The sequence below is a fragment of the Raphanus sativus genome, chromosome 3, assembly GCF_000801105.2.
Source record: "Raphanus sativus cultivar WK10039 chromosome 3, ASM80110v3, whole genome shotgun sequence".
In the NCBI taxonomy this organism is placed as follows: Eukaryota; Viridiplantae; Streptophyta; class Magnoliopsida; order Brassicales; family Brassicaceae; genus Raphanus; species Raphanus sativus.
Genome location: NC_079513.1, coordinates 16,553,409 through 16,575,897, shown reverse-complemented (window position 1 = coordinate 16,575,897; position 22,489 = coordinate 16,553,409). Strand labels below are relative to the sequence as shown.

Genomic DNA, 22,489 nt, shown 5'->3' with positions numbered 1-22,489 from the left:
GTCATTTTATTAAAATTTAAGCTGTCAGAGTACAATAACACCAAATGTTTTTGGTTCACTTGATTTTATATGCATGTTTTTTTTTTTTTTTGAACTTTTTTATATGCATGTGTTTTGTTATTTGATATGGTGCTTTATCAGTTAGATTTTTCTTTCTACATTTAATTTATGATTGTTATATTTCTTTCATTTTCGTGGCATGAGGCAACCTTTTATCAATGCTTATAAATTATTTAAAAAGTTTTTAAATACCAAATTGGAAATATATATTTGCATAAATTATCATACGAATATCATCTCCACTCGCATAGTCTTGTTAACTTTATATTGTATCGTTTTATAATGAAGATCGAACATACAATGATAGGAAATTATGTTCTTATGAACATCTAACTTCATATTGTTCTGTCTAACTGTCTTACGGAATCCCTTTTCCTGATGATCAAGAACTGCACTCCAATTTTCACAATATAAAAGAGACTGGGTCTTCTGTGACAAAAAAAAAGACTGGGTTCTCTTATCTCTGCTCTAGCGAAATGTTAAACTCAAAAGTAAAAATATTTTTATTCAAACATAAAACTATCCCTTTAAAACTAAGTGAAGAGAGATTAATGATTTATGTATGGAATTGATTTATTAGTTTAATTCATACTTAGCCCTAAACTAAAAATGCACAACAATTCAACAAATCACAGTACTAAGATGTGGGGTTCTAACAACTAGGAAAAAGGAAAAAATAGGAGAGATCTATACTATTAAAGCAGGATCCTATTGGATTTTTTACTAAAAATACTCTTTTCTTTACTAATATTACATATTTCATTAAGGGCAATCAAGTAATATTAATAACATATCCATATTGGGTCATTTTTTTGGATCCAGCCCACTGTCCACATCAGATCTCTCTTGGGTCATTGGGGCCGATTAAGAAATCAGATCCAATTCTTATTTTTTTCTCCAAGTTCTAATAATTTCTTTTTTAACCATTCTTAATATTTTGTGCAGTGAAAAAAATTAATCACTTAGTTATTATGTTTTTTAATATAATTTAAGCATTCATAAAAAATTGAATTTTTTCATTGAAAAGTAAAAATCTTTACTAAAAGTATATAATTTTTTGTTATTTAAAAAATTAACCACATAATAAAATGAATTTATTAGAGTTATACCAACTTAATTCATTAAAAATAAAGTTTAATTTTCTAAACATAAATACTCATTAGACCTGGACATTCGGGTATCCTTTCGGGTACGGATCGGTTCTTTCCGGTATCGTGTTTTTTGGGTTTGAAATTAAACCCCATTCGGGTATTATAAAATTTTAGATCGGGTTCGGGACCGGTTCTTTGGATATAGCAATTTAGAACTCATTCAGATATTTATCCCGGGTCTGATCGGGTTCGGGACCGTGATTTTTGGGTCCGTTTCGGGTTGGTTCTTCAGGTCCGGATATTGTGGTCAGATCTATACTCATTTAAAATGAAACACGATAAAGAAAGATAAAAAGCTTAAATATTTTATAAAAAACAAATATATGAAAATATGACATTTACTAAATATTTGTCAATTTAAAAAAAAATAAAAGAAAATAAACCCGCGCTTTCAAAGCGCGGGTCAAAATCTAGGAAGTATGTTATTTCAGATGTTTTTAGAATCTTTCTAGTGCTTCCACTAGCAAATGGCACTTGATTATTGGTCTAATATTTAGGAAAATAGAAAGTTTTAATTATAAACAAAATTAAATTAAAATATTGACAAAAGGGCTTATTAATTAGAACCTCAAGGGCTTATCCCGCTGGCCATTGGGAATTAACATTTCGGCATCGCCAGGAATAGGAGACCGACACGTGGGCTGAAAACGTAGACTGCAAACACGTGACTAGTCTTGATCCACTTCTGTGGGGACCATGATACCTCTGTATAATCCAAAAAAAAGTGTGTATCTTAACCAATAAAAGGTTGCTCTAAAATAAGATTAAATTCACAAAGATCAAGTGTCGCATATCAATTATATACTAAGAACTTAAGTTATGACAAGATATGGTTGTTTGTTAGTTTCAAATAAAACTAGTCATGTTCAATCTGGATTTCGGTTTGATTTTTTTTAGTTTTTTGGTATTTCAGTTTATAAAATTTAACTATGATATTAGATTCATATCTAGTTTGCCTTGATTCAGTTTGTATACAATCCTTTTTGGTTTATCCGATTTTATACCAAAAACATATAATTACATTTATTTTTGACAATAAATTAGTTAAAACATAAATATATATAATCCCTACTCTAATTTTTAAATAAAGTATTTTCTGTTTTATTAAAATAAAATAAGAAAATAGTAATATCATAATATTATTATATAAATACATTTTAGCACAAATATTTACCAATAAAAAAAAGTCATATGTTATTTAATTTGATGTAAATGAGAAAATAAAAAACGTTTTAATTTAAAACAACATAACAAATTATTAAAATAAATGTTTTAGTTATGAATATAACATTCATTCAGATTATTAGATACTACTAAATCCAAACTAATTTTTCTATTTTGGTTCACTTCGATTAATATGCAGTTTATATCGAAGGAAGCGGCATTTCGTAGGTTTTAATCAAAATACTGTATATTTCTGGTATTTTAACGGTTTCATTATGTTCTAGTTATACTGGGTGCCGATCAATTAATGCAATTTTTAATGCAATTATTATTGGGTTCACTCCTTTAACATGAACACGTAGGATTGACCAATCAATATGATTTTTTTATATTCATTATTTTTAAAAAAGAAATAAAAATCGTTAAATTATATTATGTTTTTCTAAAAGTGAAAAATAAAATAATAGTATTTGCAAAACATAAAATAAAATAAAATAATTTTTAATACCATCAGCAAACCACAAAATTCTTGAATAAATCTTAAATCTTTGGATAAATCATAGATCTTTGAAATTTGTTTAAATTTTTTTTACACAGTCATAAAAATATTAAATTGTTGGATAAATCCCAAAACCTAAACCTTCGTATAAATCTTAAATCCAAATATTTATGATTTATCTAAGGGTTCAAAGTTTACCAATAGTTTAAGGTTTATAACTAGAGTTTAGTGTTTTACTGACGGTATTAAAAATAATTATTTTTTTTACTTTTTGTAACTACTATTATTATTTTTCATTTATTTTTACTTTTTATTATTTTATGTACATAATATAAATTGACAATATTCTATTTTTAAAAAAAAAACTGAATATGAAATAACTAAATCATATTGATAAAACTACACACTACAAGAAAACACGCTGATACTGAGGGACATTTTCCTCGGTATTTCGTCGGAATAAGCGTATTCCGACGAAATACCGAGGAAAATGTCCCTCGAAAAAAACTCCTCGAAATTTCATTTTCCCTCGAAATGTCCTCGAAAATTTGTGACGGAATTTCGAGAAAACATAATTCCGAGGATATTTAGAGGACAGTTCTTCGTCGAAGAGGTCCTCGGTATGTATTGAGGAACAATTCCCTCGGTATATACCGAGGATTATAACGAGGAAAAAAACCTACGAATGTTTTCGAGGAAACAGGTTCGTCGGAAAATTCCGAGGGACGTCTTCCTCGAAAAATTTCGAGGACCAATGTTCGTCGAAATTTTTCGAGGGACTGTTTCCTCGAAAATTTTCGAGGAATATATTGAAAATAATTTTTTTTTTAAAAATATATTTTTAAAAAAAAAATATTTTTAAAATTTCAATTCGAAAATATAAAATTAAAATTTAAATTGAAAACATATTATTTAAAATTCAAAGTCATACAAATCAAAAGAAAACATTTCGAGTTTTTGAAAGAAATTAAACTACGGGTTTTGGAAGTCCGGGTCTGGCATGGTCGGGAAGTCGCCACGTTGGCGTTCGGGTTCATGCTCCTCATCATCGCCATCATTTGCTCGTTCAGCTTCCTCTGTGCCTCCCAGCCCGCCTCTTGACTCGCCACCATGGACTCCAGCGCAGATATGCGAGCATCCTTGTCCCTCATCTGACTCAGAAGGACTTCTTGATCAACATAGGACGGTGGTGGTGCAGAAGCAGACGGAACCGAGGGAGACCGACGAGCCAAACCGAACAAACGGCCCTTCTTCTTTGGAACCGACTAAAAAAGAAAGTGTCAAATTTAAATAATATAAAAAATAGATTGAACTTAAAAAAATGAACTTACCGCTTCAACGATTTGGTTGATCCGAACCCGAGGCAAGCCGGTCGATCCCGTCGAATCGTCATCCTCGGTTTGAAGCTGAGACACTTCATGTTCCATCTGACTGTCGATGAGAGTGACCACATCCCTCACAACACCATCATCAATCTCGCCGGTCTTCTTGTTGGTATACGCCGTCTTTATTAGGCGGAGATGATCAACCGGCTCCCCCTCATTTTCTTCCGCCTTGAAAAAAACATAAATTAAACAAACATTAGTAATTAAAAGAAATGCACAAAAAAAATATTAGAATCTTAAATAATATAATAAAAACCGACAAGCTTACAAAACGATCCCCCAGACTGGCTAAAGATTGAGCACCCAAGTTATGGATGTACATGCCCTTCCCCTTACGGTCGCTCTTGCTGTTATGAAAGATGCTGCAAAAATTCTCGACATGTTTTCATGTCGGATCTTCCTGTTATGTTTTCATGTCCTTATTCTCATCATGGGTTCAGACTCGGATCTTCCTGTTATGAAAGATGCTGCAAAAATTCTCGACATGTTTGGTGTTACATATGAGGTATTAAAACACTGAACTTACACATTAGCAATTGCTTTAGGCTCATGTTGAATGAGACATCTTTGGTTTACAGGTGAAGATAGTATCAGCACATCGCACTCCAGAGATGATGTTTTCATATGCAACCTCAGCTCATAGTAGAGGCGTCCAAGTGATTATTGCAGGTGCTGGTGGTGCTGCTCACTTACCAGGTATGTCTTAAAACATAAAAAAAAACTCAATCTTGTCCATAATAAACACTAGCTTCTCTGAAACAGGTGTGGCTTTTTTCTTTGTTTTGAAAATTAGGTATGGTGGCTTCACTCACTCCTTTGCCTGTGATTGGTGTCCCTGTACGTGCTACCCGTTTAGATGGTGTTGATTCACTTCTCTCCATCGTTCAGGTACACGCACCCATTGCTTCATGATTCACTTTCGTTTTGTCAATTATTCAAACGTCCATTTACATTTTGTTTTGGTGTTACAAAAGATGCCTAGGGGTGTTCCTGTAGCCACAGTTGCTATAAACAACTCCACCAACGCAGCATTGCTTGCTATCAGGATGCTAGGGATCTCTGATACTGATCTCGTCTCAAGGTTCTCTTTTTTTTTAAATCTTTTGTTACATAAGAGTCAGATTGGACAAGAATCAACGAGACTTATGGGTTTTGATTTGTTTGGTCAGGATGAGACAGTACCAGGAAGACATGAGAGAAGAGAACATGGTTAAAGGTGAGAAACTTGAGCGTCAAGGTTGGGAATCATATTTGAACCAGTGAATATTACTGGTCAGACCTCTCATTGGTTACCTGATAACCGGGACTTCATCGTGATCGTTTTTGCTGCCAGTAAGATCTTGTTGAGAGATATAAAGAGTTAGTTTTGATTCTTGAGTTGTTACGTGTACTTCTGGTTTAGCTTTATTGTCGAGTTATTAAACCACAATTACTTGGGAGTCAAGCTAGTCCCATTGACGGATCTCATAGTTAGCTTCAGTTCTTTGAGAAACTATAAGATAAGGTGTCTCAACTTTTTTATTACTAATATTTTTACGAAACCCCCATACAGACATGAGATGGAAATGATCTTACAAACTCTTTTTGGGTCTCTAGTACGAACTGTTTTCAATAAATTACGCAATCATTTGGTCTCTAAAGATGGCAAAAGCAGAGGTTTGAAACCATTTCGAAGAGCAGCTTCCCAAACTCTTGGAGGATTAACCATTGGAACGTCAAGACCACACTCGTGTTCCTCCCATCCTTCAAGCGTGTGCACTATCCCACCAACTCTCCACGCGCTCATCACCCTCCTCCCTAGCCAATTCTATATATCCATACAACGATACAAACAAATGTGTTGTATATTCATAGTTACTTGTAATATAGATTTTTTACCAGAGTTAAAAGAATGTATATACCTCACAAGAATCGACGTTTTGGGCAGATTTGGGGATGATCATAGCCGGAGTGGTATGGTAAAAGCAGTCTTTTCTAAGTTGACTAGGAGGAAACTGAGAGAAAGGAAGAAAGAGAGTTCCTTTTCTTGCCTTCTTCTGCTCTTCTTTGCTTAGCCCATCTCCCACCAACCATATCTATACATCATATCATTATGTTACATAGTTTTTATGAAAATACTACTTATCAGCTTTTCTTAAGAAGTTATTGTTATGATGTATTAATGTAACATACCATTGGGGAGTAATTGGTTGTGAGGACCAGATTTTCCTTGCAATGTCCATCAATGAATCCGGCTAGCACGCAATGCTCTTCCTCACGTAACACCATCACCTAAATTATAATTTATTAAGAATTACCAAAATCTAAAATATGAACTAGCTATTACATTTAAAGGTAGAAACCATGCATTATTATGAGTATATTTTGTAAACTAGAAACACAAACGCCATGTGACATTGTTTACGTGTAAGAACTAAGCTATCGAAGGACTTTGAGTAAATAGATTATGGCATAGCGTTTATATGACACTTCTTCTAACTTTATAAATACATGTTTGCATGTTCCAGTTACAATATCGAACTATATTTTTTATTTACGTTTAAGTCATATTCTTACATGCAAAGTAACATTATATAAATTTTGTTTCGAGTATTGAAAATTAGATGAAAAATAAACATATGACTAGGTACCTTGATGCCACTTTTGCAAAGAGAAATGACAATGGCACGAGCAACTTTTGTGATTTTTCCTCGAAAGAGAACTTCACTTGTACCAGCAGGAATACTATGAACGACCACCTCAGCTGCAAGACTACTTCCATCTACTATCCTTATTTTCAGGTTTGGATGCTTCCTTACGTACATTTCTCCGTACCCATTTAATTCCTCTCCCTAATCATATTAATTAGGGTTTAAATATGTATGGAGTCTATCTCTCGTTAGGATTGAAAAACAAAATAATAACCAATTGATGTATATTAATTGCATGCCTGGTTCAACAGCCCCAAACTCATTACTCTCACATCCTTTTTATCCGCTTCAAGTATAGCCGTCTCTATCATTTTGTTGATAGATTCCTTTTGCTGCTGCGACGTGTACTGTTGATTGACAAACAAAGTTAATTACAAAACATGTAATTATTTCATAGTGTAGACATTAGAGAAGAATAAGAGAGAGTAGAGTAGAGACATACATGAGAGGAGAACTTGGGAAGGAGATGGGAGTGGAGGGTGAGATCACCAAAGCGGTTTCTCTCGAAGACAAATGTTCGAGAAGAGAAAGAAGTTAGTATGAAGGAGATGATGAGAGTGAATGGCCTCATGAGGACTAGGTAAAACCGTGAAGATAGGGGATGCGAAGAGAGGGAAGCAAAGCCTAGCCGGAGATGGTATATTGAGTCCAGTGATGTTAGATGGGTGAGATGAATTGCGTTAGGCTTTTCTTCTTCTTCCTCCAACGATGATTCGTACAATGAGTCACTGCACTTGTCGTTGGTTCCATAAATGTAGTCGTACATTGGCATGAATAGAGAATAGTTCGTCCTGAATTGCGTGTGGTGGAGAGAGTGAAATCTGCAATTGTTAAATATGTTTAGCGTGAAAATGTTACAAATGTGCCAATATGGTATTCCTATTAGTGTATATAATTCATGTTGTGTTTGATAACCAAAATTTCTAGTGTTTTAATCAAAATTCATTCGTTAAAAGTGGAATAATACTGTAACACATAATTGTAATGGTGAAACACTACTATATATATTCTAGTACAATTTGAAGAACTTACGAAGGAGTGTAGCAGAGGAACTTAAGAGGAGGGAAAAGCGAGAAGAAAGATCTCGGAATTAGCTCAAAGTTGCAGTGACCCAAGTAGTTCATGAAATCTACGTAAGTTATGTAGAGTGCAATGGAGGCAGCAGAGACCGTGCCGCATAGCAAAGTCGCTATTAGAGGTATCCCCAAGATTAGTGTATAGCCAATGTGCTCCGCAAAAGGATGTACCACCGCTGCAATCAAAGTTATGAATTATATTATTATATATTCATGTCATCGTGTCAAATCCTTTTTTGTATATAAGACAATTTTTTTATGAAAGATAATTTTGTGCATACTAAACATGATATATTAAACAGTAAAAACATACGTGAAAATAGTACACTTTATTATATTAGATAATATATATATATATACATATATATATATATATGATACTAAAATTTATATATATTTGTCTATGTTTGTTTTTTTGCTTAAGGAACATATAAATAGAATTTGCACAATTTAAATTTTTGGTCCACCTGATTTTTAATATTCGAACAAAATAAAAAGTAATAAGTCTTACCAAATATGAAATAACTTATAAGTATTTAAAATTTAGGCAAGTATTTGGTTAACTACGATACTTGGCATAAGTACATGTCAATATCGTTGATACTTTAACAGGCAAATCAAGAAGTGGAGAGGGAAATTTAAACAGTTAAGTATGTTTTGTGAGGAAAGTATATATATAAGTGTAATATGTGTACGTACAAGTGATGGGCTCGGTGACGATGGACGAGTGATGGTGTGAATGGTAGCGAGAGTATAAGAAGTGGTGGTGAAGGGCTCTGTGAAACCAGTAGTAGATAAACTCAACAGGACCAGCATGGAGGAGAGCGACTTGAACCACTCCATCGAGTCGCCAAAAGGGAATGGTGTTGGTTCCTAAGACATACACTTTGGTTAAGTAAACGATAAGAGTGTTGAAGATGACTTGATTGTCCCAGGTACGTTCTCGGTCGACTTGATCAAACTCAACGGATTTGTTCACGATCCTTTTGGTTCCTTTCGCAGTTTTGTAGCGGGCAAAACTTATCCACATCTGGCTGTGAACAATCCGCCCCACCGTTACCGCCAATATCAAAAGGTAATCGACATCTCGCATTGTCGCGTACGAGTAGATGCTGTGGATAACCAGCGGCGTCAAAACCAAGTACTGCAATATTTATACATATTTTAAACAATTATTATTACTGTAAGTGCATATATGAAGGTGTTACGAAGTAATCAGAGCAGTGAAATAGACCTTAAAGCTTCCAAGAGGTGTCCATGGCCAGTCCGTGAGAAGACCTGGTCTCGACGCCATTCTTTCACTCTACAATGATGGCTACTCAGTCACGTCCTTCCAGTGAGCTTGTTTGTGGGTGTGTGTGGGTGTATATTTATATACAAACTCATGCATAGATGTAGGGTCCGATTGGGGTTTTAACTTTGATGATTTTAGAAGCTTTAACTTATTTTTAAAGTCTTTAAAGTCTATTTTTTTACCAATTAGATTTTAAGTTGTCTAAAATTCTAAAAGCTCTTTTTAAAAATCTCAAAGCCAAAATAACAAACTTTACTCTTAACCTAACTTATTATTTTCAAAACCACAAATTTAGACCTTTAGTAATTTCTAAAACCACTTCAATTTTTAAAAATTCACAAGTTTTAACAATCAATCTAAAATTAAAAGTCTCAATAGTAAAATTCTTGAAAATCATAAATAATCAGACCCGTAAAGAGGGCATCAACACTCACATCACATGTGAGGCGCATGTGAGAGTTTCCTTTTTCCGAAAGCATAATCCTACAGCTTAATTAAGTTTAAGAGATATGTTCAAAAACAAAAGTTTAAGAGAGAAAGACAACCTGTTTGATTGGTTAGGAGTTTCGAGGCCTCATTAAATGTCCTTGAATCTGCACGCATCCCCAACACTAGGCTATTGATTTGACTACATAAATTTGCTACCATATTATCAAAATGGTAGCAATTTGCTGTCTTTATATTTGAGAGTTTCCTTGCCCTTTTTGCTGTCTTTATCAAAATGAGAATCCCAATTTGCGTGAACACGTACAGAGTCTAGTACCCATGTCTCAAAATGGTTACAATATGGTTTCTTGTTGAAAATTGGAGCTGCTTTTCCACAGAAATATGGGTCTATTTAATATTTTTTGTACAAACCATCTTGAAGGAATAAAAATCTAGAAGTCCGAAGTTTTAAATACCGTTATGATTTCACAGCGCTCGAAATGATAAACCAGGGGAATGGCAGCCGAAAGTGACTCTAACTGCCAAAATATAATAAGGTAGTAGTTAAACATTTTGCAAAACGATGAAACTAACTATGATAAACTCACAATACTAATATGTTACTCCCTCTATTTCTAAATAAATGTCGTTTTAGAGTTGTGCACACGGATTAAGAAATTATTAAATTTTGCATTTTTTCATACAAAAACATCATTACCCGTACATCTCAACCAATAAAAAAATAAAATACAGAATACAGTTAATAAATTATGCATTGAAATACTAAAACGACACTTATTTTGTAACGAAAGACTTTCTCTACAACGACACTTATTGAGAAACGGAGGGAGTATATGTCAGTTGTATGACATTAGAAATATACATCACAATAATCAATGTTATGGGTCGAGTTGCGGATGAAAATAGCTTGTGTTATATGATTAAGAAAAAACATTCTCTCTGAAAATTGGTAGTTGGAAATCGAGAGACAAAACAAAGATAAGTTCATTCTCTTGCCATAATTTAGTCTTCTTACTTAGACCATCTCTCACCAATCTGCAATTCTGCATGTAACTTTTTTATATTCTTTTGTCAACAAAATGTATCGTATGAATTTGATTTCTGATGGTGAATTAACAACAACACTATAATACAAATCAATTGTTATGAACAAACGTGAATCAACTCTAAGAAAACAAAAAAATTAATAGCAAAAATGTATCAAAGTGAATACCCATTTTACGATTTGTATATTATTATATAAATGAATAACTTTAGAATTTCTTAGATCTAAAATTATAGTAGTTCCAAAATTATATTACTTTTTTTTTCTTTAGAAATACAACTACGTTTGGTCTAACGAATGTTAGCCTTGATGCACAAATATTTAAGACACTTCCAAAATTAACACCAATGAAATGTGGAAAAAATTAAGTAACCAATAGAACGACAAAAGGTCGTCCCCTTCCATGTTGTTGTGTTGGTGAGGCTTTGCGGAGCTGCCTTCGGTTTGGTTGTGGCGCGAGGCGGTTATTTCGGATCTCCTTTTGGTCATTGGAGTGATGTCCCTCCGTAGAAGACCCGTGTGAGGATTGATCTTCCTAGCACCTATGTGATTCGCTTAGTTCACTTTTGGTGGGCCGATCTTCGGTCCGTGTGTAAGGACGAACGTCATCAGGATGTGGTCCTCACCACTCCCAGTTTTCTACTATGGCTCGCAATTATTTTTGAAGACGAGTCCAATAAGTGTGGATTTTAAATGTTCATCGACATCTCAGAAGGCACTCTAAGAATTTGTTGAGGCGGTTCGATGACTGAAGCTCTAGTGGCTTTGGTTCTCCTCTACCGGTGGTTGTGTGAGGCTCGAGTTGCAGCGACTAGAATGGCAAAGCTGTGTGTGGATGGAAGTCAATCATTTGGAATAGCACTGCAGGCAAACCGATTTCTACCAAAGCGTGGGCTCATGGATTATCAAAGGCTTCCTTCTCTTGTGGTAATATTTCTTTTGTCTAGTTTTGGCTCCTTCCAAACAGTAAAACCTTTTGTTGGTTCCGTCTGTTGTTCAGTTGGGTCTGTCTTTTCTTTCTCTCTAATATCACTTTAGATTTATATTTTCTTTCCGTTACTTGTGTTCTATGAAACTTCTGTCACAAAAAAAAATTAGTATAAAATTTAACATTTACACCAAAGAAAAAACTTATTTACGTAGCTTTGTTTATTTTTCCTTCATCAAACTTATCTTTAAAAGTTAAACCTGATATCAAAAAAATTCCCACTTTTTGCCATCCTGATGTAACATTTTTCTTAAAATAAAGCAAAAAAGGAAAAATTTGTTTTACTTGTATTAGGAAAAAATACTGATATGATTTACTTTTTATTTTAATTTTTGATGATTTTAAGTAATATTTACATTCAGCCTAATTCCAATATTGCAGTAACTTTTTTTTTTCATTTTACATAATCTGGGAATTGTGGGCCAAGATTAAACCAACTAATCCTTTAAGAATCTGTTTACCGATCTTAAACAGTTCCAGTTGTTTACGGTAGAAATTTATATATCCATATCATCTGATTATACAAACGGAAATATGAGATTATAAATATCATCTTAACAATTTTTCAATCCCGCTTAACCACAATGGTTATCAATTTGTCTTCTTTTTTTTGCTACATACATTATCTTTCATTGACATCTGCAATGGAAATGCGTAGCTCAGATTGAAATTTCGCAGTACCATTGTTGAAAGAAGCAAAGTATATTTTAATCATTCTATTTAGTTTTGTTTTTTTAAACAAAACTTCACTAATTTAATGGTATTAAATAAAAACAGATGGTATTTATGATTAAAAACATTACAGAATCCTAACAAGGCTATTGTTAGACGATATTGATTATAGTTCCAATCATTTCACCTCAATATAAGCTGAAATTATTTACATTCCAATATCTTTTCCAAAGAGCCTCTACATATGTGATGTAAACAAGTTTAATATTCATTCGAACTTTTAGGGGAAACTTTAATTTTACCACAGATTTGATATCATTTTTCAAATTTACTTTTAAATGATGATTCTAATTATAAATATTTTAAACTTGTGATGGAAAAGATTAAACCAATCTCCTAAATCATTTATACATATTTAAAATTATTAATAAAAGTTTAATAACCGAATCCACCTTCTAGATATCAAATACTCCCTCTATCCCAATTTATTTGATGTTTTAGGTTATTGGATATTGATTAAGAAAACACATATTTTTATGTAGTTTATCTTGGTAACATAAAAATACATTAAATAAAACTAGTTTAACCAATAATAAAAAAGTATAGTATTTTATAATTGGTCATAAAATTCAAATAATATTAAATTCTACCTAGATTAGTGAGAACATCACTTAAAATATGACAAAATAAAAATCCTAAAACACCACTTAAATTGGGACGGAGGAAGTACTAAACAATAATCATTAAATTATAAATTAATGTTAGGGTCATTTCAATCAGATAACATAGTTCCTCTCTTGAGGACAACTCCAACAGAAACAAAACTCCTAACTTTTCACCTCCTCTTATTTAATGTGGCGCGCTTGACTCATAAAGTAACAAGGGACCTAGTAATTTGAAAACCATTTCGACCTCTTTTTGGATTAAATAACCTATAATTGGATCTTTAGCATCCAAGGTGTTTCGCGTCACGGATCCCGTGTTCCATAATCTAAAATCCATCCACCAGCAAAGCGTCTCATTCTTTCTCGTTGTAGATCTTTCGATAGCTCGTCTACCACACACGACATCTAGTAAAAACGATGAGCTCACTTGTTTTTTATATAAAACATGTGAATATCGTTTTGATCGTTTCGACCAGAAGTTACAGAACGATGAGTTCTGCAAATAGTAAATAACATGTCAGAAGCAGCAGCACATTGAACAAAGAACACTTTTGAAGGCTAGACAAATTAAATTTACATGGTCACTTGATCGAATCTACTTGTTTCTTTAGACTGTATATCAAATGCACGTTTGTATCATCTCAAAAACCTTTAACGCCTAACCATATACACGCTCACATATGATTATAGACTGTAACACGCTCACATATGGTATTGACAAAATATGTTCTAAGACCAACAACATCGCTGTCCTTATGTTGGTCCTTAGGGTGGGGGGACCACAGATTTTCAAGAACCAAGAAAGACAAGAGGTAAAATGTCCTAAGATAAGGCACGTCCTTGAGAAGTCCTCTACACTGTGTGCGGGCCCCACGACACATGGTGGCCCGCCAATGATTCACTCTTTTTTCTTTTTTTTTTTTTAAAAAAACAGAAAATAAAAAAGAAAAATTTAAGGACTTTCACTTTTGTCATACCGATACTGATGCTCTAAAACTCACCCCATAACTTATAGTATTTAGAAAGTTGCTCATGACACAGTATTTACAAATTTACCACACAACTTTCTGTATTTTAAAATTATCCCAAAACTTAAGTATTTACATGTACCCACAACATACTATATTTACGACGACTGACTTATTTTCAAGTTTAGCACACGATTTACATATATATCACAGTATTTACAAATTTATTTCACAACTTAGGTTATTTAATAATCTTCCCCACACTTTCTTTATTCGACTATTATCCCCCCCTCACCCCCACGATTTAGGGTATTGACAAATATGCTCTACCATTTAGGCTATTTTCAAATTTCGCTCATCCTTATGGTATTTACAAACTTGCCCAACGGCATATGGTAGTATTTAAATTTGCCGAATGACATGAAATTCACAAATTTGCCTCATAACTTCCGGTATTTACAAATCTCTCTCTAGCATCCAAGATGTTTCCCTCTCCCAATAGGTCGTCTACCACACACGTCTACTAGTAAAAACATGAGCGCACTTGTTTTTGTTTGCTAACAAGTGAATATCTTTTTGATCGTTTGGAACTTTGGAGCAGAAGTAACAGAAGGATTAGTTTTATACATAGTATAAATAACATGCAAGAAGCAGCAGAACAATGCACAAAGAACAATTTTGAAGGCTAGATATTTTTAAATGGTTACATTGTACATCTATTACATGTATGTTTCATCTAAAAAACATTGGTCGTAATCTATTCTTTAGATAAAAGTTTAAATTATATTACCTCAACATACACCGAAATATAGTTTACACAGCCCCCTACCGTCAAGAACTACATATGAAATGCAAAACACAAAAAAACATCTTAATATTCAAAACATATCATCTCCCACCAGAGAGTAGAGAATCAGCTATAGATCCACCAGTAAACCCTTTAAAGACAGAGGAAGAATACGACATCCCTAATTCACTAAACCCGTCTTGGAGCCCAAGTATCATCCCACTCCCAGAAAAGTCCGAAGGAGACAAGTCCGGTAACTTTGCATCTCCTCTTAGATATTGTAACACTTGTCTCATACTTGGTCTAGCCCTTGGGTCCGGGTGAGAGCACAAGAGACCTAGCTTCAAAACCATTTCCACCTCCTTTTCATCACACTCACAACCCATGTTAGGGTCCTTAGCATCCAAGATATTTCCCTTGTTCCATAACGCGAAAACCCACTCCACGAGCAAGAACGTCTCATCTGTCTCGTGCTTGATCTCGATCGGACGTCTACCGCACGTGACTTCTAGCAAGAACGCTCCAAACGCGAAAACATCGGTAGCCGTTGTTGCACGTCCTGTCCGAGTGTGTTCAGGAGCCAAGTATCCCAACGTTCCAACAACGTGCGTGGTCTGAGGATCAGACCCGTGATCGTACAACCTAGCCAAACCGAAATCTCCGAGTCTTCCGTTGAGCTCTCCGTCTAACAAGACATTGCTAGCTTTAACATCTCGATGAATCACCACTTGTTCCCATTCCTCGTGAAGGTAGAACAATCCCGAAGCAACGCCTAGAATCACCTTGATCCTCTGTTTCCAGTTCAGGGTTACCTCCGGAGTGTTGTACAAGTACTTGTCCAAGCTTCCATTAGGCATGAAGTCGTACACGAGAAGAAGCTCACCTCTCCTGCGGCAATACCCCAAGAGAGGTACCAAGTTCCGATGACTCATCCGACCAATACTCACGATCTCCGCCACAAACTCTTTCATCCCTTGTCTCGACTCGTGGGAGACTCTTTTCACAGCGATCTCGAGCTTCGTCCCAGGCATCACACCTTTGTAAACACTCCCGAACCCACCGGTTCCGAGCAAGTCCTTCTCCTTGAACCCTTTTGTCGCGTAGTACAAATCCTTGAACCTGAACCTGTTCTTACCAAACTCTTTCTCCCACTCATCCATCTCCTCAGCGAACTTTCTCCTCCTCCTCACGAGGAAGCAAATCAAGAAGATGAAAGAGAAGATCAAGAAGAGGGAGATCAAAGGCATCCCGATCTTGAAAAAATCGGAGATTCTCTTCGGTTCGAACCTAGGAAGCTTCGGGAGTCTCGATAAAGCCAAAAGTGGAGCGTCTCCGTTCACCTTAAAACTCCACCCGAGGATAAAATGTTCCGACAGAACAGAACCTGTCGCGGACGAGAACCCCACGAACATGTCTTGACGTATAACCGAAGAAAGATCTCTTACAACCGACACAAGCGGTCTTCTAGGTTTATCCTCGTTAAAAGGAGCCATCGTGACATCGATCTTGTGCGTACGACCGTCGTAGTCGACCCAGACTTGCATCGGCTTACGGCTGATCAGAGTCAGGTTCTTGAACTGTCCCTTCTCGTCCCACCACCCGGCTAACGAGGTTCTCTCCGACTTCAAGCTATTGATATCGATTCCGACATGGTTATCGTCAGTGTCGTTAAACTCTGTACTCCGGATGGTGTCGAGCTCCACGGCGAAGACCTGGTTCGTGTCGTTACCGTTGTTCGTGATGTTGAAGAGACCGATGTATTGGCTTGCCGTTGCGTAAGGAAGGCTAGGGTTAGGAGCGACGACGAAGGCGATGCCGTGACCGCTAAGTATGGGGATCTGAGAGTGAATAGCGAAAACAAAGGTTGTGGAGAACGAATAAACGGTGCCGTTTGGGGAGTCTTTGAACCGGATTGGTTTGGTGTAGAAGGCGTGGCCGGTTTTCTGAACTGTGTAGTTGGTTAGCTTTAAGAGACCGTTTGGTGTGACGGTGGTGATCCCTTGGAGGGATAGGTCAGTGGGTGGATTAAAGCCATTGTTGTAAGTGAAGTTGGTGCTTTGGGAAGTTGTTTCTTGGAATTGAAAGAGGAGGTTGAAGAAGAAGAAGATGGTGAAGAGCTTCAAGAACATGGCTTCCTCTTTTTCTCTGCTCTGTTTCTTGTTTGTTTTTTATTATCTTTGGATATTATTTGGGTTTATTATATAGAGTGGTTGAAGAAAGAAAGATACTTGATGCTATTGGAGAGAGTGGGAAATTCTTTTTCTTTCTAGAAAAGAAAGTTTGTTGGTTCTTTGTGGGGACTGCTCTTGATTAAGAATATTAATCAAAGTAGGTGATTTATATATATCAGTAAAATTAATCAAAGTTGGATGAAACTTTAGTGTTCCATATTTTGAAATCCGACCCGGAACCGCGGTTGAACCAGTAAACCCAGTAATCGAATATAATTTGATTTGGGTTTTAGGAAAAACCATTATTTAAAAGCCCAGTAAAACCCACAAAAACTACTAAAACTCGGAAACCAACAATCGGTTGAACCACTGGTTAAACCAGTAAGTAATTTTTTTCAATTATCTTATTAAAATTTGTTTTTATTCAAATTAAAAAGTAAGGTTTTCAGATTTTACTAATATATTTTTCTTCTACCGGATGCGACTATGTATCTCCCTTTTTAATAATTTTTTGTGAATTTATTTATTTGTTATTTTTCAAGATTTTGATAAATATTTATGTCATTTAGAAAAATGAAATGGACATGATAGAGAAAACTAAAATTATATAATGTGATTTGATGACTATTAGTTTATTTTTGTTATTGATAATCTATTATTACAGTTTAATATTTAACTATTTGTTTTTTTCTATTTTATTTAAAGTTTAATTTTACACATAACTTATGAATTTCAAGTCTTGATATTTTTTTTATTAGATATCATAACTCCTAACTTATTATAAAAATTGTTAAATAATCTGAAATATTTTTGATATTTTGTATGTTTTAAAATAAAAATAATAAAATTTAATTGTTTTCTAAATATTTTTAAAACATAAAATACGTATTATACTTTTAATAGCTAATATATTATTATTTAATAAAATTAATTAACTTATTGACCCGCGGTTTAGCCACGGTCGACCCAATAACCCGATGACCCAGTAAATCATCCGGTTCAGTGTCTGGATCGGGTTTCAAAACATTGGTTCTATCCAACTTCCAAGACTAAAGTTTAGTTTACCTCTTATTGAATTTTAAAATTTATTCTATTGAAATATGAACATGATCTGATAAATATTATGTTTAATTATGTATTTTTTTATTTAACTGATCATTCTATCAAATTAAATTAACATTAAACATAAATATGATTACAAAAAAATCAAATATAAAAATTAAGTTTTTCGAAAAAACTAAAACAAAAAAATATATCAGTTCTTTGTAGACTGTATCAGAATCTACAAGGTCGTCCCTGAGAATTCGAGGGCTATAGACAATTTAAGAAGGATTTTATAAATTTGGGGGCTGAATTTTTTTTTATATAAATTGGGAACTTATTTATATATAATTTTTTTTAAAAAAATTGGGGGTGTGAGGTGGATGTTTCATCCGGCTTGGCTCAGAGCCGGTCCTGAAAATCTAGTACTAGTTTTTAAATCAGCCATCTATCACGCTCATGATGCTGTAATCATAAGGATGTTTGTTTAGTTTATGGAAAATATTAGGCACTAAAGCCTTTTTCAAAGAAAAAAAAAGTATTAGGCACTAGCATTTCTCAACTAATACTTATGTATGGTGATCGAAGGTTCAACGTTAACTACTACAGAATATCTTACCAAAACTAAATTCAGTATATTAAACAAAAAAAATACTTATTCTTAGGTTCACCCCTAGAGTGAACCTAAAGGTTCACCCAACCAATAAGAATCACCCATTTCACAATCGATATTTTTTAAAAAAGGAAACAAAATATTATCAAGTTATATTATATTTTTAAAATAAAAAATGTTAAAAATAAATAAAGATAGTAATATATGCAACAAAAAAAAATTAAAATATTTTAAATCCGTCGTCAAAACGTTAAAAACAATAAATCTTAAAAATACCAAACCCTTAATCCTAAAAAGAGTTTAGGGATTAAGATTAAGGTTTTAGTATTTTTAAGATTTATTGTTTTAGTGTTTAGTTTTTTTAGTTAAAATTTAGGATTATCCAAGTATTTATGATTTACCTAAGGGTTTAGGGTTTAGAGTTTAGGGTTTAGTATTTCGATGATGGCATTAAAATATCTAATTTTTTTTGCATATACTAGAGTTTAGGGTTTAAAGTTTAAGATTATACAAGAGTTTAGCGTATACCCAAGGGTTTAGCGTATACCCAAGGGTTTAGGGTATACTTAACGGTTTAGGGTTTATGATTTAGGGTTTAGGGTTTATGATTTAGGGTTTAGAGTTTATTTTTTTCGAAGATGTTAAAAATATATTTTTAAATCATTTTTTAACTACTATTATTTTTATTTGTTTTCATTTTATTTATTTTAAAAACATAATATAACTTGACAATATTTTGTTTCCTTTTTTAAAAGATATCAATTGTGAAATGAGTGATTTCTATTGGTTGAGTGAACCTCTAGGTTCACTCTAGGGGTGAACCCAAGAATAACTCAACAAAAAATTATTAAACTAGGATTTACTTGTTTTGAATTTGATGTTACGAAGAATCTCGTATAGTGATGTAAAACATAAAAAATATTAATGTATGATTATATAAAGAATGACATCAGAATTAAGCTAGCATGTTACAAAGGAAGGTTTTTTTTTGAAACTGAGGCTGTTACGAAGGAAAGTTGTTTTTTTTAATAAAAACTTTTCTTAAAGTTTCTGGAGTATAATTAAGTAAATCCTAGTTTAATAATTTCATTTGGTCTTGGGTAAACTTTACTGATCACGGGCTCACGGTCGTCTAATATGCCAAATACAGCGAGCTTCTCGTCGACATTTCCAAAAGTTGTAATGTGATAAGAGTCAAAGAGATATTGGAACACACGTAGTTAATTGAGCAGACAAAGTCCTCTGGCAAAATATTTCCTCTCAAATATTTATGTGGATACAGAACTTAGTGTTCTCAAAATTCTTGCCGACGACATAACTCCTCTTGTTTTTTTTTTGTTAAATGAAACAAATATATTATTGTAGAGGATAAACGAAATAGTTTTAACTTTGAATGCATGTGATACTTATACGAATCTGTAAACATTTATACGTACGTCAAGTTCAACGTTTAGTTTTAGAAGGTTTTATAATAGTGCTATGCTATAAAGTTATAACTTTTTGACAATTGGTAATCAGTTATGATTATGTGGCCCTTGTAAACTAAAATAATCATGTATTGATAACCCTTTTCCTAGTATTGTTTAAAAATCATGGTAACCATGTGAATTTCTTCTTTTATTACTTCTACCGCTTCAAAATATATTATGTATCGAAGAGTTCTTGATATTTCAAAATACATAATGTTTTAATACTTTTAAATTAATTTTAGTTTTATTGAATTTTTTTTGACCAATAATATTTTCATAGTTCTTTTGATGATTGATTGAATTAGTTTTATTCTGATATTTTTAATGACTTTTTGGGTAAATGTACATGTTTTAATTTTTGTGCATCGATTCAAAACATCAACTATTCTGAAATGGAAGAAGTATAATAAGAAGGGTGTAACATTTTACCTTTATCCTGAATAATAATGATAAATTAGGTGGGAAGGAAATGACAATAATGGCAGATTGGGACCCTCGTGAAAAATGCCATAACTAGTCAAAATTCATGGACTAGAAAGGGATCCACCATTTGACCAAAAAAAAAAAAAAAAAGAAAGGGATCCACCATTATCTTGGAAGCTTTTGAGTTTTGACACTATTATCGTTGGTTTTGAAGGGACCAAGCTTTGACCAAAAAAAGAAGGGACCATGCATGTGAATACTTTCGTTAGTCTACTGAAATTTTGCGTTAGATTTTGCGTATGCTAACAAAGTCTTCTCTCCTCACTATTGTTGTGGTCTGCAGAGAAGAGTTTGTCACGTCGCTTATCCTACGAAGAAGTTGAAATAGAGATCTGACGTTACAGCATAGAGATCAGAAGATTTTTTCAAAACATTTAACATCTCTTTGTAAGGAAAAATGTTCTCTCTTATTTAAGTAGTGATCTAGTATTCCGTTTACACTTCTTTAATGTGTTTTAACTCTTCAAGCCTATATAACTCAACCCAAATGTCAAACAATATGTGTATAATGGAATTGACCATTCACAAGAAAACTGCTTGTATGTTTTAAATATGACTTAGGCCTCAGCATATTTATTCGAACCCAAAAATCCAAACGGAACCGATCTGAAAATACACGTTCAGATCCGGATTTATATGGGTTCATGCTAAAATATATATTGGATCTTTTTTCTTTAGACCCCGGGTCTCGATTAGGATCTATGTCCTACCCGAGACTCGATTGGGTACCCGATATTAGGTGTATAGCTGGTTATTTTGGTAAATTTTTGGATATTTGTTACAGTATTGGGTTCAGACTTTTGAGTATAGTTTTGGATATTGGGTAAAATTCGAGTATTGGATTTCCAGGTCAGATTTTGGATAAATTTTCGGGTATTTTCGGATATTTTGAATATTTCTTGGGCATTTTTGGTTATTCGGTTTTTCGTGTTTTCGAGTATTTTTCATGTTTAGGTCCAATTCGCGTACTCTGGACCCTTTTCAGGTTCTAAATATCCAAATCGATCCGAACCCGAGATATATCCAAAAATTACGGATATTTGTCGGTATTAAAATTATAGATCTGAACTGACTTGGTAGTGTCAGATATAATTTTGTGAGTTTTATAGGCTTGGACCGAACCTGATGTAATAATCTGAGGTGGTAGATTTCATTAAGCGGGGGCTTTTCACCCAAAGGGTAGTCTCATGGCTTCTGTTTCTGTGTGTTTTAAGGGACTTGTAATTATATGAAAGATGTGAACAAATTTGGAGAAAAGTGTGTATAAAAATTATATGAAAATATTTGATATACTCGTCAGAAATTATGGGATTGTGGTTTCTTTTAAGTTTTAACTGATGCATGTTCAATGTTGTGTAAACCGCATGTAAAGTATGTATTATTATGGCTGTGAATGTTAACCGCGGGACAAATGTGTCGCATGGCGGGAGGAAAAAGTTGATCACCATTCAACCAATTGTATTGCAATTGCTTTTGATAAATACAATAATAAATAAATTGTAAACGAAGAAGTGCGGGTAAAGAATACCTTGGAACCCCCCCCCCCCCCCCCCCCCCCCCCCTTCCAATTCCAAAGTACGGCCATGCGTGATGAATTAAAGGGGATTGCGGAGTGGAAGCTTAGGATGGTTTCTAGAGAAACAAACAGAGGTGCTTTTTTCATTGCTCAAAGTGTCACTAATCTTGGATTGGTGAATTCGTATGTCGCTAGGGATCACCCTGAGTGGTTATTCGAACTCTTTGTCAATGAAAGTTGTTGTGGTCACTCATGCTGAGGTTCCCCAAATGCATAAGGGTCCTACTACAAGATCAGGTTCAGCA

General features: G+C 33.9%; 4 protein-coding genes across 4 annotated transcripts; 1 reads left to right on the top strand and 3 right to left on the bottom strand.

The window, feature by feature from the left end:
* Positions 1 to 1,809: 1,809 nt before the first annotated feature.
* LOC108845325 (uncharacterized) lies at positions 1,810 to 4,493 on the bottom strand. Its single transcript, XM_018618551.2, has 3 exons — positions 4,206 to 4,493; positions 3,851 to 4,139; positions 1,810 to 1,916 (listed from the first exon to the last, which is right to left on the bottom strand). Exons 1-3 carry the CDS (start codon positions 4,299 to 4,301, stop codon positions 1,810 to 1,812), a joined length of 492 nt encoding a protein of 163 aa, XP_018474053.2. The 5' UTR covers positions 4,302 to 4,493.
* Positions 4,494 to 4,689: 196 nt separating this feature from the next.
* On the top strand, positions 4,690 to 5,806 carry LOC108846106 (phosphoribosylaminoimidazole carboxylase, chloroplastic). Its single transcript, XM_018619318.2, has 5 exons — positions 4,690 to 4,764; positions 4,838 to 4,955; positions 5,053 to 5,147; positions 5,234 to 5,340; positions 5,429 to 5,806. Exons 1-5 carry the CDS (start codon positions 4,690 to 4,692, stop codon positions 5,520 to 5,522), a joined length of 489 nt encoding a protein of 162 aa, XP_018474820.1. The 3' UTR covers positions 5,523 to 5,806.
* Positions 5,759 to 9,362, bottom strand: LOC108837140 (protein CER1-like 2). The gene is made up of 9 exons (XM_057004682.1): positions 9,260 to 9,362; positions 8,725 to 9,169; positions 7,982 to 8,201; positions 7,392 to 7,770; positions 7,189 to 7,296; positions 6,890 to 7,090; positions 6,432 to 6,530; positions 6,161 to 6,334; positions 5,759 to 6,066 (listed from the first exon to the last, which is right to left on the bottom strand). The coding sequence occupies exons 1-9, from the start codon at positions 9,317 to 9,319 to the stop codon at positions 5,884 to 5,886; spliced, it is 1,869 nt and encodes a 622-aa protein (XP_056860662.1). The 5' UTR covers positions 9,320 to 9,362; the 3' UTR covers positions 5,759 to 5,883.
* A 5,502-nt stretch (positions 9,363 to 14,864) lies between these two features.
* On the bottom strand, positions 14,865 to 17,121 carry LOC108845327 (L-type lectin-domain containing receptor kinase IV.1-like). The gene has a single exon (XM_018618553.2). The coding sequence runs from the start codon at positions 17,018 to 17,020 to the stop codon at positions 14,993 to 14,995; it is 2,028 nt and encodes a 675-aa protein (XP_018474055.2). The 5' UTR covers positions 17,021 to 17,121; the 3' UTR covers positions 14,865 to 14,992.
* Between the last annotated feature and the right edge of the window lie 5,368 nt (positions 17,122 to 22,489).

What these genes read in the sequence shown, in the direction of transcription:
- LOC108845325 (XM_018618551.2), bottom strand. Translation starts at nt 4,301, where the DNA reads ATGGAACATGAAGTGTCTCAGCTTCAAACCGAGGATGACGATTCGACG. An exon ending in TCAACCAAATCGTTGAAGCG is followed by an intron (nt 4,140 to 4,205) that starts GTAAGTTCATTT and finishes TTTCTTTTTTAG; the next exon opens with TCGGTTCCAAAGAAGAAGGG. An exon ending in GACCCGGACTTCCAAAACCC is followed by an intron (nt 1,917 to 3,850) that starts GTAGTTTAATTT and finishes TGGATTATACAG; the next exon opens with AGGTATCATGGTCCCCACAG.
- LOC108846106 (XM_018619318.2), top strand. Translation starts at nt 4,690, where the DNA reads ATGGGTTCAGACTCGGATCTTCCTGTTATGAAAGATGCTGCAAAAATT. An exon ending in CACTTCTCTCCATCGTTCAG is followed by an intron (nt 5,148 to 5,233) that starts GTACACGCACCC and finishes GTGTTACAAAAG; the next exon opens with ATGCCTAGGGGTGTTCCTGT. An exon ending in GATACTGATCTCGTCTCAAG is followed by an intron (nt 5,341 to 5,428) that starts GTTCTCTTTTTT and finishes TTGTTTGGTCAG; the next exon opens with GATGAGACAGTACCAGGAAG.
- LOC108837140 (XM_057004682.1), bottom strand. Translation starts at nt 9,319, where the DNA reads ATGGCGTCGAGACCAGGTCTTCTCACGGACTGGCCATGGACACCTCTT. An exon ending in CGTCACCGAGCCCATCACTT is followed by an intron (nt 8,202 to 8,724) that starts GTACGTACACAT and finishes CTTTGATTGCAG; the next exon opens with CGGTGGTACATCCTTTTGCG. An exon ending in TTCCCAAGTTCTCCTCTCAT is followed by an intron (nt 7,297 to 7,391) that starts GTATGTCTCTAC and finishes GTCAATCAACAG; the next exon opens with TACACGTCGCAGCAGCAAAA.
- LOC108845327 (XM_018618553.2), bottom strand. Translation starts at nt 17,020, where the DNA reads ATGTTCTTGAAGCTCTTCACCATCTTCTTCTTCTTCAACCTCCTCTTT.